Here is a 15,871-nt window from a genome sequence, read left to right on the forward strand (position 1 = left end):
CATCGCGTTGTCGACCAAATCCCCAATCCCCCCAGGAGCTCTGGTCACCTTACTCACCAACAGGAACACAATACTGCTTGAAAACAGTATTATTTAGCTGTGATCTTCTGTAAGGTAGAGGTACTACCCCAGTCGGGCTGCTCCATATTTTGAGCGGGAAATTCCTACTGTGCCCTACCTCAGTTAAAAGCTAAGGCTGACAGCACTATCGCGCTAAATGGTCGAGAATACAATACGGTCACGAAAATTCAGAAGAAATTTGAGAAAATCACTAAAACGAAGAATACGGTAGTTACGACATAGTTTCTTTGGTCGATTATCGATTTGTTCGTCCACATGATGTCTGACGATAGAATAACGCTGTCTTCGACATACATATTTTTTGGGTACTGTTAACGTGTTATACATTTTTGGAATAAACTTAATGACTTTGGAATAAAACGCACACGACCAACCTATTTTTACCTACTTTGTATTTAAGGTTCGAAAGATTACTTTTGTTGAGGGGGGGAGCTTAATTAATACCAACTCACCTCATTGTCAGTGTTAATATCGATGCTGTAGTCTTGATTCTGAATCGGCGGTTGCGTTTTGGATATTCCACGATCGTGTCTTGTTGTGAACGATTGGAAAATATCTACATAAAAGCGAATTCATATACATTTGCCAAATAGCTTGACTTATTTTTGTAATTTGTTGTGTATATTCGATTAATTCTATCTCAACAAGTTAAGGCAAAATAATATCCAAAAGGAATTAATTTCACAAAAAATTTTACTCCAAACTACTACAATAGTATAGTTGCAAGTGTTGTAAGCCAAATGTGTGGTATTTACACATACGTTCACACACTTGCACTTGTGCACACACAAACACTCTCGAACCCGCACAAATATCCATCCACGCAAGTATGTATGTATGTACGCATTCACGTAGTCACGCACACACTGACATATCCGAGTAAGTACGTATAAACGCATACACGTATCTAAGCATGCATTTATTGTTTACTCGTGAGTACAAGTAAACATATGACGACGGATACAGGCATGCTATAGCAAGCGATTTTCTACTTTTCACGAATGTATGGCTACATTTTCATTTTCATTTTCATTCTGTGTCTAAATTATTCTAACATAAAATCATTGACTCTCTTTATCTCTTTATACACCCACGCCTACACCCACGCTCACTCACACGCCCACCCACACGCCCATCCACACGCCCACCCACACGCCCAACCACACGCCCATCCACACGCCCACCCACACGCCCACCCACACGCCCACCCACACGCCCACCCACACGCCCACCCACACGCCCATCCACACGCCCACCTACACGCCCATCCACACGCCCACCCACAGCCCACCCACACGCCCATCCACACGCCCATCCACACGCCCATCCACACGCCCACCCACACGCCCACCCACACGCCCACGCACACGCACGCGCACACACACACACATATCGTAACGCAACAAAATACTATATAATAAACTAGACATGAGTTCGCACCATTTTTGTCGCGAACTTGTGGAGACCTATGTCCAGCAGTGGACTGCAATAGGCTGAAATGATGATGATGATGATGATGATGAACAAAATACTTACCAGAAGGTTCTGGAAGCTTCTCGCACACAATCTGAGTCCTCGGCACATCTCTCAGTAACGATAAAGCGCTCGATGAGTTCGGTACTATATTGACTGTGTCCTGTTTTAAAATAAATTAATAATTGTTTTTCTTTTTCTTTATCTCTTTGTCATTTACTCAGTTTATCGTTATATAATTTATTGACAAAAAAAATTACCTTTCTAAAGGAGATCATCGATATTTCGATAACTTTGTTCTGCTCGATGTTATTCAGCGTCAATTGTTGTGTAATCTCTTCAGGGCTGATAGTGTTCCCTTCGATCTACAACAATGGTTTATATGAAATTCTATTAGCTCTTTACAATTATATTAACCTGATAGCGATCGTACTCATAGTAACAATATATCCGCCAATACGTAGTGGATCAGCGTGGTGAACTAGGCACTCTGGTCACCTTACTCACCACAGAAACCCAGCAATGTTTGAAAGCAGTACCTAGCTGTTATATCCTGTATGGTCGAGGTACTTCTTAGATTTTGAGCAATATATTTCTAGCTATGCCCTACCTTAGTTATGATAACAAGTAAAAATACAACAGTTGATAGAGACTATCTTACCTCGATAACTACTAAATGCGACGGATGTTTCAACCTCAAATGGGTCTTCAAGTCAGATTTGATTCGGAATCGTTTAGGACATCTATTGCAAGCCCAAGCGCGGACTCCAGCGTGTATCAGTCTCTGGTTCCGCATAGCTGTTAACCTATTACGTTGATTCGTATTTACTTGTATGTATTTGTAATTTCTAAGTTCGAATACGTTATTTAGTATAATAATGATGACACATTAAAGGTTTTGTTGAAACTTAAGTTTGTAACTATCGTCAACTTTGTTTTTTACTTCAAAAGTGGAAAACGAGCGGTTCACTTGATGGTTAGCGAATACCGTTGGTTATGAACGCCAGTAATACCAGAACCATTCCCAGGAGCTCTGGCTACGTTATTTACTATAGGAACACAACACTAATTGAGAACAGTATTTAGCTGTGATCTTCTGTGAGGATGTGATTCATCTTCTTTTTGTTTGCTGTGTCCAATTAACGAGATTATTATCCTGTGTTTTTTTACATTATTTATGTTTATTTTTTACTTGTATCTATTTTACGTGTTTGGAAATGAAATACTCTCAAGTTGTTACACTTTAGCCAAGCGTTGAGAAAATTCTCATCCTCCAATCTTCGTACCACAGGGGATTCAGATACCTATTGAATAAAAACCATCGTGTGTTCGCGGGGACGCTGTAGCATGCTTCCGCGCATCACACTTCAGTATATCGTAGTCCACTGCTAAACATAGACCTCCTTAAGTTCGCGTCAAACATTATGGCGTGAACTCACGTGTGTTGCCATAGTCACCACGCTGGGCAGGCGGGTTGGTGACCGCAGGGCTGGCTTTGTCACACCGAAGACGCTGCTGCCCGTCTTCGGCCTGTGTATTTCAAAGCCAGCAGTTGGATGGTTATCCCGCCATCGGTCGGCTTCTTAAGTTCCAAGGTGGTAGCGGAACTGTGTTATCCCTCAGTCGCCTCTTACGACACCCACGGGAAGAGAGAGGTGGCTATATTTTGTACTAGCTGTGTGTCTATATAAATAAAATAATAAATAATAAAAAAGGCTAAAAGACAGCATCTTAACGACATTGTTCATGACATGGAGCGACTTATAAAGGCAGGCGAGACCAGAAAGTTCTATCAGGAGATTAGAGAAGTGAGGAGGGGATATCAGCCGGATACACAAATGCTAGAAGACGATCATGGTAACTTAGTCACAGACAAAGATGTCGTTAAGTGCATGTGGCGAGATTACTTTCAACAGCTACTCAATTGCCCCCCACCGACGGAGCCGATTATCCAACTAGCCGATGACAATCAGGAGGAACTGGGACCGCTCACCTTCTTTGAAGTTCGTAGGGCGATAATGAGGCTTAAAAACAACAAGGCCCCCGGTGTGGATGGAATACCAGCTGAATTATGGAAATATGGTGGAAGCGCTGTACAGTCCAAAATTTTCGAACTCCTGGAAAAAGTGTGGGACGTTGGAGTACAGCCCCAGGAATGGAATTTGGGTATTATTTGCCCAATTCATAAAACGGGCTCCAAAAAGAAGTGCGCGAACTACCGAGGTATTGCTATGCTCCCGACTGCTTATAAGGTCTGGTCATACATACTGCTGGAAAGGCTAGAACCATATGCGGAAAAAGTCTTAGGGGACTATCAGTGTGGGTTCAGACGCAATCGTAGTACGGTTGACCAGATTTTTCTTTTTAAACAACTCATGGAAAAGAAATGGGAATACGCTCAGAGCATTCACTCATTGTTCGTGGACTTCAGGAAAGCATATGACAGCGTGGATCGAATTTCCTTGTATGCCATTTTAAGGAATTTTAATATTCCAAAAAAGCTAGTGGACCTAGTGGTGGCGGCTACCGGAGTGAGCAGGATGTGTGTAAAGGTTGGTGGCGAGCTGAGCGACGAATTTCCTGTTATTACCGGTCTAAAACAGGGCGACGCCCTGTCACCAATGCTCTTCAATATTGTCTTAGAGCATGTAATTAGAGGATTGATGACACTCGATCTGGGGCTTGACCTGAATGGAAGGCATATGGTGATAGGCTACGCTGACGATTTGGCCCTGTTGGGGGAACACATTAACGATGTTGCTTTAGCCGCTATGACACTCGAAGAGCAGGCAAAAAAGGTTGGTCTCTTGATCAACCATGACAAGACCGAGTACTTCCACATGAAGCGATATAGGAATATTCGCGAAGCAAGACAAGACCTCCATGTTGGAAGTACCACATACAAGGGAGTGTCGAAATTTAAGTATCTTGGCTGCACTGTAACCGATACGAATACACGTGACGAAGAAATACAGATCCGTATACAAAACACCTTGAGGTGCAGTGCAGCCCTGCACAAGGTCTTGGTGTCCAAGCTTCTTAGTAGGAAGACAAAGATCACAATTTATAAAACCATCATTCGTCCAATCCTAATGTACGGTTGTGAGGCTTGGACACTTACGCTCAGAGAGGAGAACAGGCTTCTGGTTACGGAAAGGAAAATTTACCGTAAGATCCTAGGACCATCTAAAGGGCAAGATGGCAGCTGGCGAATAAAAACCAATGCTGAAATTGCAAACCTGGTGTCAGAGCCAAACATCATTGGAGTTACCAAATCCCATCGGTTGCGGTGGCTCGGTCATGTCGAACGCATGGGGGAGGATCGAGCAGTTAAGAGAGCGTATCTGGGTCGACCAACTGGACGTAGACCGGTGGGTCGACCCAGGTACCGCTGGAGGGACATGGTTGAAGCAGACTTGAGTGAGATCCAAGCCAATAATTGGTGGGAAATCGCGCAAGATCGTGCAAAGTGGAGAAATCTTGTTTCGGAGGCCAAGACTCACTTCGGGTCACTGAGCCAGTTGAGTTAGTTAGTTAGTGTGTGTCTATAATTGTTGTGACAATCAGTTGGTACCGTGGTGTGAATGTGAATGTATGGTGTCTAGGTGGGTGTGCGGGAGTAGGACTCCAGTGGTGGTGGTGTGGGGCGCACTAGCTAAGTACTGCTCGCACCCACCTGCGACAGGGCGGGCCGCGCAGGTCGCCGGCCGGGCGCGCGGGGCCGTGCGCCTCGCTGGCGGACAACAAATCACAAATCACAAATCACTTTTTTATATATCACTAGGTCGGCAAACAAGCGTACGGCTCACCTGATGGTAAGCGATTACCGTAGCTTATAGACGCCTGCAACACCAGAAGCATCGCAAGCGCATTGCCGACCCAATCCCCAATCCCCCCAGGAGCTCTGGTCACCTTAATCACCAACAGGAACACAATACTGCTTGAAAACAGTATTATTTTGCTGTGATCTTCTGTAAGGTCGAGGTGCTACCCCAGTCGGGCTGCTCCATATTTTGAGCAGGCACTTTATTCAAATAGGCTTCAAAAGCACCATCGAATCGTCATGTTATAAACTAGCGGACCCGGCAGACGTTGTCCTGCCCGGAAAACGGTTACCAAATTTGACAGCTTACATACCGATAGCAGCGCCACCTACCGGGTCCAATTGAGACAAAAACTACCCTATCTCTAAAATTGGACCAAATTACAGATGCTTACAAAATTTGATAAAAATTAGTTCAATAGTTTCGAAGTTACGTACCGATTAGCAGCGCCACCTACCGAGTCCAATTGAGACAAAAACTACCCTATCTCTCAATTTGGACCAAATTACAGATGCTTACAAAATTTAATAAAAATTGGTTCAGTATAGTTCTCTAACCTAACCTAACCTACCCGGGAAACAGCTACCAAATTTGATTGATTACATATCGATACCAGCGCCACCCATCAGGTCCAATTGAGATAAAAACTACATTGTCTCTCAATTTGGACCAAATTACAGATGCTTACAAAATTTAATAAAAATTAGTTCAGTACTTTCGGAGTTACGTACCGATAACAGCGCCACCTACCGAGTCCGATTAAGATAAAAACTATCATATCCTCCAAGTCAGACCAAATTATTATTAATAATAATAATAATAAACATTTATTCATACTCACACACATACATCATATAGTCAAGACAAAAAAATAAAAATCACAACATAACAATTCTATTACAATATAACTATATAGATATTATGACAAATAGCTAAATTGAAAACAATGAACACAATATAGAACCGAAATAAAACACAATAAAATTAAAAACAATAATAATAGGTAACTACCCACATAAAATCAACAATAACTTAATAATACATTAAAATATCTAATTGGCTTAGGGATAACCTACTAACGCTTAATATTCAGAAAACACATTATATCTGTTTCACTCCTTATTCTTCGTCGCAGCCAGACTGCAAATATAAAATCAAAATACACTGCTGCCCAGTACCTGGTGCTTCGATTTGTAACTGTCCACCCATTGAAAAAGTTAAGGAAATGAAATACCTAGGTATCATACTAGACCAACGGCTTAGCTGGTACTCCCACTTGAATTTGCTAATTAATCGAACCAGGAAACTCACGTGGGTTTTCAAGTCCTTGCAACAGGTTATGTCCAATAAACTTAAGAGCCATTTCACAAAAATCGGTAACAATCCGCGAAATTGTAATATTTTGACGTCGTTAATCTCAGTGTTGGATGCAATAATGTAATTTATATTCTTGAAATATAATAGAGCAACCTTTGTTGTAGTCCATAGTCAGATCAGAATTTTGATTTATATTATGTGTATAAAATTATTAACCTTTTCATCAGCCTCCTCCCTGGGTAAACGGTCGCAATGTATACTTTGAAGTCCTACTTTTCAATAACCTCTACGTTGAAACCATTTTAAAAAAATATCATAATATGTGTAATATAATTTTGTTGTCCACTATCATAGATTTTTATTCCATTTGTATCTCTATTAAACGATAAAAAAAATTTAAAGTTACGAATATTTTCCAAATAAGTACAATTTTAAAAGCGATATTTCTCTTAGAAAACTAAGAAATTTTAACGAACTATCTTCATCAAAGTAAACTTACATCATTAAGGAATACAAAAAAAATAATTAAAAGATGTAATTATTTTTAATACATTTTATATTAAATAATAAAAAGATAGTATATATTGCCACGCATCAAGCCCGGTAAATCAGTCGAGCGCTAGCGCTCTTAGAGGTAAGGTCCACGCCAAATTCTGCGCAGCCGTCTCTTTCGCTCACACGCGCCAAGCGCCTGTTGTTATAGCGGATAAAACGCATTTGATACTTTCATAATAAAATATAAATAAAATAAACATATTACGAAAATGACTGTAAAATAATATAATGATAATTTCTGTAAACAAATGTATAATTTAATTTTCTTTTCTCACACTATCAATACAAATAGGCATTTCAATCTGTTTGTCTTGTTAATTGTTAATTAATATGTTTGTCGGTGTCGATGTCATTAAATGCTTTTTTATTCAAATCGTAAATATTAGATTCATTCGTAAACTGAAAAAACTAAATCAATTTAAAAAAATTGTTTCATAAAATTGATTTTTTTAATTTTATTTTAAATTTATTGACTGTTGTTATATAACATACTTGAAATTTTTAACAAATTAATTATGTAAAAAACATTTTATACCATAGTTATAATTTTTATTATACATCAGAAAATGATCACGATGGTCTTTTGGTTGTCACACTATACGTACTAGCACAAAGATCGCGCGGCTCGTACGACTCGCGCGATGCGACCAAATTTACCTAAACTTGCAGAGCGTAAAATTGTGAAATGGCTCTTAAGAATAAAATTTACTTAGCTCTGGCACAATCAATTTTCACCTACTGCATCTCGATTTGGGGAGGTGCAAACAAAACTTATTTTCTTGATCTGGAGAGAGCGCAGAGATCTCTTATTAAAGTCATGTACTCTAAGCCTTTAAGATTTCCAACTGAATCTCTTTATAGAATTAGTGGTCTTCTATCGGTGAGGAAACTCTATATTCTAAATCTCGTTTTACAGTGCCACAAATCTCTAACTTATGTCAAACCAACCAGTCGAAGAAGAAGGGATATTGTAGTTCCCTCATGCAAAATTCGTACAGCCTTTGCTAGAAGACAATATATTGCCCAGTCCGCCTACGTGTATAACAGAGTCAACAAAATACTTAATATATACCCTATGCAAAGTTATAAATGCAAAGGAAGATTAACTAGATGGTTGCAATCTCTCACTTTTGTGGAGGTTGAAAACCTTATTGCCAAAATCAGTTTATAATATATTTTTTCACTACCGCTGCTATTGGTCACAAGTCATACGACGTACAATGATCCTCTACTTAGCTTTACTTAAAAATCATAGATAAGACTGTGTATTCACACACACACACACACACACATAGCCTCACACACACACACACATATACAGTCACACATACACACACACACACTCACACAGAACACTTACACTTAGTTTAATTTTAAAGTTTAAAATGTTAAAATGCTAAGTGTACTATAGTCTTAGTCGTCCGTAAGGGAGGTAGCGAGTCATTCCCAATACAAGTGTCTCTGACTACTTACTGGGAAGACTCGGTGATGATTTGTACTTAAGATTATAGAAATAAATGATTTTTATTTTTATTATTTTTATTATTATTATTACAGATGCTTACAAAATTCGATAAAAATTTGTTCAATAGTTTCGGAGCTACACACATTTAAAATTTTCATTGTTAACGCCCGCAATCTTTATTGGGGACGTGAGATCATAAAATCCGCTCATCGATCATTTCTACCAAATTTGGAGTGGATAGGAGCTATAGTATTAAAACTGGAATTTTCCATTGTTAACGCCCCCGAAACCCCCTCCCCCGTGTGAATTTCTTTGAATCCGTTCTTAGCTGACCTCTACTCGGCGGAAGGAATACTTCTACCAAATGTCAAGTCTCTACGCCTTATAGTTCCGGAGATATCGTGACGAGTCAATATATAACAGGTGGAAATCTCTTATGTATATAAATATAGATAAATTTCCAACAATTAACAGTTACAAATTACCTGATATGTTTCTGCAAAGCGGTGACATTGTGCAAATTGTGTCCGCACTGACCGCAAATAGTCGTTTTGTGACCTTCCGTATAAAATGAAATGTTGATATTAAAAATAATTTATTTATTTTATAAAAAAATTGAAATATACGTAAATTTGCATTTCACATTGCATCAATGATAATAATGTGTTTGCTTGCAAACAAAAAAAACCGACTTCAAATACATCGACCAGTAATACAACGTAGATCGACGAAAAAAATAGTCAAGCAACTACGCGTTATCAAAGATTACTCAAAAAGTAGTTATCATATCTCGATAAAATTTATATGTGACAACATGATAAACATCAGCTTTCGATTAAATTAAAAATTATCAAAATCGGTACACCCAGTAAAAAGTTATTACGGATTTTCGAGATTTTCCCTGATTTCTCTGGGATTCCATCATCAGATCCTGGTTTCCTTATCATGGTACCAAACAAGGGATATCCCCTTTCCAACAAAAAAGAATTATCAAAATCGGTACATCCAGTAGAAAGTTATGCGGTATAATACAACGTAGCTCGACGAAAAAAGCGTCAAGTAAAAACGCATTATTAGATATAACTCGAAAAGTAGTTGTTAGATCTCAAATAAATTTAAATGGGACCAATCGACGCACACTACCTTTCGATTAAAACAAAATTTGTCGAAATCGGTCCACCCGGTCAAAAGTTCTGATGTAACATACATAAAAAAAAATACAGTCGAATTGAGAACCTCCTCCTTTTTTGGAAGTCGGCTAACAAAAGTAGACGAAAAAATGGTTACAAATACGCATTATTAGCGATAAAGTTTTTAGGTAACATAAGCAAAAAAAAATACAGTCGAATTAAGAACGACCTCCTATTTATGAAGTCGGTTAAAAAAAATTAGATTCATTATTCACAATTATTTACTTGTAATAGTTACCTTCGTAGCCGGCCAACGTGTCGTCACAATGTTCTTTTTGCCTGTGCTTGTAAAGCTCGGTCTTATTGGGCAGAACAGCGTCGCAGTCGCGACACGGTATCCTATAAATAATATGCAGACGTACTACTGGCTACTGACGTAGTGAGAAACTTAAGAAATGTTACATATACAAACGAAAAATAATTGTGTTTGCTCGCAAACGAAAAAAACCGACTTCAATTACATCGACAAGTAATACATCGTAGGAAGACGAAAAAATAGTAAAGTAATTACGCGTTATCAAAGATTATTCCAAAACTTGTAATCAGATTTCGATGAAATTTAAATGTGAAAACATGATAAACATCGGCTTTCGATTTAATTAAAAACCATCAAAATCGGTGTACCCAGTAAAAAGTTATGCGGATTTTCGAGAGTTTCCCTCGATTTCTCGTGGATTCCATCATCAGATCCTGGTTTCCTTATCATGGTACCTCACCTGGGATATCTACTTTTCAACAAAAAAAGAATTATCAAAATCGGTTCGTAAACGACGAAGTTATCCCCGAAATAAAAAAAATAATAATAATATATATATATATATACAGGGTGACTGGTGAATTACTATCAATATTTGAGGACGTGTTAATTGACGATCATATATGACGAAAAAAAATTACATATAAAATAAATATTCATAAACTTCTAAGTAAAGTTAACCAACAGTTATCTCGTTAATTACGCGTCGTCTGGACGCCCTAGCTGCGCAGTCGTCACAAAGCAGGTGTGTAGGTATAGATACATAAGTTATCGCGCGGTCGTTTACCTACGTCCAAACACCGCCAAGTGTTAACAGGGTAGCAGGCTACTTTTGATAAACCAGTATGATCCATTCCCCGTTCATACTTTAATTTTGGCTTAGGACAGGCAAAAATACCAAGATAAGAATAGGCCGACCCCCTTCCCCTTGATAAATATTCCCCTTGATAATTTGATAAACATTAATTTATTACGTAAGAATCTAAACGAAAAAATGAATACACGTTTGGTTTGTTTCAATGTTAATTTTTATTTGTACTTTAGGTAGGTACTAATAATTTTTATTATTTGGTAGTAATAAACTTTGGTTTTAATTATTGATCTTTATCGACATAAGATTTTCAGTCCAGAGGCTTAACAAAAAAAAAAACAAATAAAAGAAACTATTCACACTTCAATAATCCATTTATTATTTCAACTACAATATTAATCAACGAAATAACGAATGTTGTTTACGAAAGCAAGTGACAACTAGTCGCCACTCGCGCGGTTGTCCGCGATTTTTCAAGGTATTTTCACTTTGCGCATTTTTGTAATTTTACCTAAGAACTATCGAGACTAAAGACATGATCGATCCCCTCTCCCCCTAAATCGTCTTACGTAATAAATGAACCATACTTATTGTCTTTTACACGATATAACACGAACGGGTCACTTTTAAGTACTCTGCATTTGTGTATTGATAAGCCATACCTAATTACTTATAACAGGTCACATTCATACTTGACATAATAAGTATACGCGTAAGATCGATCACTAGGCGCGCGCGCGGAAAGATGGACGTATTCTAGCGTACAAACCTTATGGCGGCGCTTGCCCAACTGACCTAGTGACCTACTAATCGAATTTAGGGGGGAATTAGAATTGGCGGGGGTTGCGGCGTGCGGCGGCAAGCGGCACAGTACAAGGCCAAGGCCGCACGCACGCACGAAAATTAATATGTCTACATTTCATTTATTTAAATTGAAATTTATGGGAATTTTGTCAAAAATTAAGTACCTATTTTTTTTACATAATTCGAATGAGAATCATGTACCGAGTATCCTCTGTAAATATTGATAGTAATTCACCAGTCACCCTGTATATATACGGTCGAATTGAGTAACCTCCTCCTTTTTTGAAGTCGGTTAAAAAAAGCAAGTGTGCTTTAGACTACACGACTGAAGTAAAACTTCTGCATAAAAGGCCTGCGCTATGTCCGAGATATACGAAACATAACTGGCTATGAGAGAAAGAGAGAAAGAAAATGTGTGCTCGCACCTCTCTCTTGCTCTGTTCGCCTGGCCTGATCACACTTTTCGTAACGCTCTCGTCACGCATTCACAAGCTTACTCCCCAAGTCAAGAGTGCGTAAAGAAGTTTTACTTCAAAAAATGTTTATTCCTTACAAGACCTTTACCCTAGAGCGGCGCGGATACGGCGCTTGGCTTATTTTTTTTTTTAACGCAAAATCATCAAAATCGGTCAAGCTAATATAAAATTCTAAATTCTGAACATACACAAAGTTTAAAAAAAATACAATCTTCGCTTAAACCGAATATAAAAATCATCATATCAAAAACTTCGATCTAACGTTATAGATCGTTCCATAGCTTAATTGGCTAGAGCGCCGACACGGTCAGTCGGAGACGCGGGTTCGAACCCCGCTGGATGTTTAAAATACAATCAAATTGGGAACCCCTCTTTTTTTTTGGAAGTCGTTTAAAATACGATCTCGTGTACAAACGGTTAATAGAACAATACCTATAATTTTCTCGAATAATCTTCGTGAAACCTCCGTTGTCGTCGTTTCCGCTTTTACCGTGTACTTTCTTCCTATGATATGTCATGCTCCAGCTAAAATATCAATAAAGAAATCAATAATCACTTCAAACATAAATTTCTCTCATACCACAATATCTTCAGACAAGAAAAAATTTGGTTGTCTGTAAAGTTGGTTTCCGGACGACAGTTTAACATGACAACGTCATAACAAAACCTCGGACGTATAGGCCCATTAGAGATAGTATATGGAATATAGATAGATGCGGCGCAATCACTGAACGTGACGGGACAATGAGCGTAACGCAAGGAGTCATCCTTTTTCGTACATACTGCTGGAGTTCATCGATTTATTAGACGTTGTCACGTTAGAAATAATCTTGGAAAATATTTAATAAAAACACTAACGCACAGAACAGGCAAACATCTGTATGACCTATACGAATATTTGTCATGAACGAGAATCGAATCCTCGTCGTCTACAATTTACCGATATACGTAAGCAAACTTAAAAGTTGATTATTATTTGTCTTCATAAAATGTATGACCTTCACAGAAGATCCAAATTAAAAAAAAAAAAACTTAAATAAAAATGCTATCACAATTATTTTTTTCTAAAAATTTTTAATGGTGCGATTTTTGTCCAGTGAGCCAGTCCTATACACAAATATAGTTAACTTTACGTATGTACGCTTCAGCCTGTAATATCCCACTACTGGGCATAGGCCTCTTTCCCCATGTAGGAGAAGGCTCAGAGCGTAATGCACCACGCTGCTGCAATGCGGGTTGGCGGATATATTCCCTACTACGAGTAACGATCGCTATCTGGTGTACATGATAACAACCGGGACCAACGGCTTAACGTGCTCTCCGAGGCACGGTGGGGAGACCCAGAAGGACTGCACAAACACCCAGACCACGGCAAACACCTGTATGGCTAATACATGTTTGTCATGTGCGGGGATCGAACCCGCAACCGCCAACGCAACAGGTACAATCCATGGCTGTAACCGTTGCGCCAACGCGGCGTACGTATGTAAGTATATGCCAAATATTGAAACCAATACGAGTATTAGAAAGCTGACGAGTTGTTGGATCATCCATTTACCGAGGAAGCCTATATTCTTTAAAAAAAAATTATCAAATTAACGCGAACTGAACCGCGGGACACAGCTAGTCTAGTATAAGGTACTGTATATCAATAGTTTTTTTCTATGTGTATTTAGTACATAAAAACCAAACGGTGGCGGGATAACCATCCAACTGCTGGCTTTGAAATACACAGGCCGAAGACGGGCAGCAGCGTCTTCGGTGCGACAAAGCCAGCCCTGCGGTCACCAAACCCAGCCCAGCGTGGTGACTATGGGCAAAACACATGAGTTCACGTTATTTTTGGCGTACACTTGTGGAGGCCTATGTCCAGCAGTGGACTGTTTAGGCTGTAATGATGATAATGATGATTTAGTACATACCTGTTAGGAAAAGTCATTTCGCATTGGTTACATTTAAATATGTAATTTTCGTTCGCGTGTTTCATACGACGATGTACTTGCAGGTACGTCCAGTGGAGGTACGAGCGACCGCAGTCCTAAAAACACATGTTTAATACTAAAATTCCTATTTATATAGTTTTGATAATTAAATAAATGAAAAAAGAGTAAATAGCAAGTAGAACCTCCCCCCCCCCCCCTACACACAGACGCACGCACGCACGCACGCACACAAAAATATCAATTTTAATACACTCGTAACAATCTGCCATTCCTACAGCTTGACATATTAAAAATAATTTCAATAATATTGTAATAAAACGTACAAAAAAATATCACCTGAAAATCTAAAAAGCCCACATAACACTCATCCATTATAAATCTATTTGAAAGCATCTTTATATATTTCTTTACGTATAATAAGCTGACAAACATAAAAAAATATATTATTACAAATGCACCTTGTCAAGCAATGAAATGTAAAACATTAAATATTTATTATTTATTAGCGACAAATCAAAAACTCCAAGTCAGATCTTGCACTATCTTCAATGATAGACCACATGACAAGCACTCGTGCACAAGTTATGAGCTACACACATAAAAAATACATTTAAATTAAGCACATCATTCTCTTTTTTTGAAATCGGTTAAAAAGAATTTAAAAAGAAAGTTTTAGAATATTATAAATTCACATAATCTAAAAACTAAATACAAAACTAAAAAACGAGTCTGCTTTAGACCCCACGACTGAAGAGGCTTATAACTTAAGACTTACGAAATGTAGCTCTCTCTCTTTCTATCTTTACTAACTTATATCTCCCTTTTAACTTCCATTCGCCTCGCCCTATCACACTTTTCATAACGCTCTCGTCACGCATTCACCAGCTTACTACCCAAGTTGAGCGCGTAAAGAAGTTTCACTTGAAAAAAAATATAAATACCTCACACAAAAAGTGTTTCACGACGGGGAATCCCCCATAACCCAGAATTCCCTCACTGGCCGGGCCACTCGTACCCTCACTACGAACCTCTGTAGTACTACGTTTGTAAAAACCGTGCGTTGTTTTGTGCGTTGTACATCTATTTATTGCAACAAATATACATAATTGGTACAATACAATGAAAATAAAAATCAAAAACCACTTTATTCAAACAGGCTTCAAATTCACTTTCGAATCATCATTTTACCAATTAAAATGTTAACCGATTCGGAATGTAGATTCTGCAGAGAAGAATCGTCAAGAAAGTTACTCTTTTGAAAATAATATATAAACTGTGTTTTTAGTACAAAATTAGTAAAATGTTGCATGAAATGACTTTAATTTGTTACAAAACTGTCGAATTTTACAAATTTTCCAAAATTTCTTTCGCATTGCAAAACTGTTTTGTAGAATTATGCAAAGTGACTCAAATGCATATTAGTTAGGTATATAAATATATTCATTGCTTACATAATTTATAATGTTCGTGAATATCTTTACAAATAATTACTTTGTGAACAGAAGTGTACAGATCCAAGTCCGAAAATATCATTTTAGTAAAAAAAAAATAAGACTGGGCCTGTGTCACTAATTGCAGATAACACTATTTGACGAATGATGACACAAATTCACTTTGACGACGGGAGGTAGAATAAGCCGGTAGGACCTGTTTCTCCTCAATAAGAGAAAGAAATA

General features: G+C 38.2%; 1 protein-coding gene across 1 annotated transcript in view; it reads right to left on the reverse strand.

Annotated features, from left to right (window-relative positions):
* LOC123667776 overlaps positions 1-15,871 on the reverse strand; it is a 47,556-nt gene that overhangs the window by 837 nt on the left and 30,848 nt on the right. The window contains exons 20-33 of the mRNA XM_045601614.1: positions 15,137-15,275; positions 14,175-14,290; positions 12,668-12,777; positions 11,742-11,884; positions 10,144-10,273; positions 9,201-9,273; positions 5,231-5,287; positions 4,065-4,241; positions 2,216-2,360; positions 1,815-1,919; positions 1,618-1,717; positions 1,373-1,491; positions 1,198-1,337; positions 534-612 (exon numbers count right to left, since the gene is read on the reverse strand). Of these exons, the coding sequence (XP_045457570.1) occupies positions 534-612; positions 1,198-1,337; positions 1,373-1,491; positions 1,618-1,717; positions 1,815-1,919; positions 2,216-2,360; positions 4,065-4,241; positions 5,231-5,287; positions 9,201-9,273; positions 10,144-10,273; positions 11,742-11,884; positions 12,668-12,777; positions 14,175-14,290; positions 15,137-15,275 (1,633 nt within the window). The remainder of the gene's footprint in view (positions 1-533; positions 613-1,197; positions 1,338-1,372; positions 1,492-1,617; positions 1,718-1,814; positions 1,920-2,215; positions 2,361-4,064; positions 4,242-5,230; positions 5,288-9,200; positions 9,274-10,143; positions 10,274-11,741; positions 11,885-12,667; positions 12,778-14,174; positions 14,291-15,136; positions 15,276-15,871) is intronic.

The sequence above is a fragment of the Melitaea cinxia genome, chromosome 29, assembly GCF_905220565.1.
Source record: "Melitaea cinxia chromosome 29, ilMelCinx1.1, whole genome shotgun sequence".
NCBI lineage: Eukaryota > Metazoa > Arthropoda > Insecta > Lepidoptera > Nymphalidae > Melitaea > Melitaea cinxia.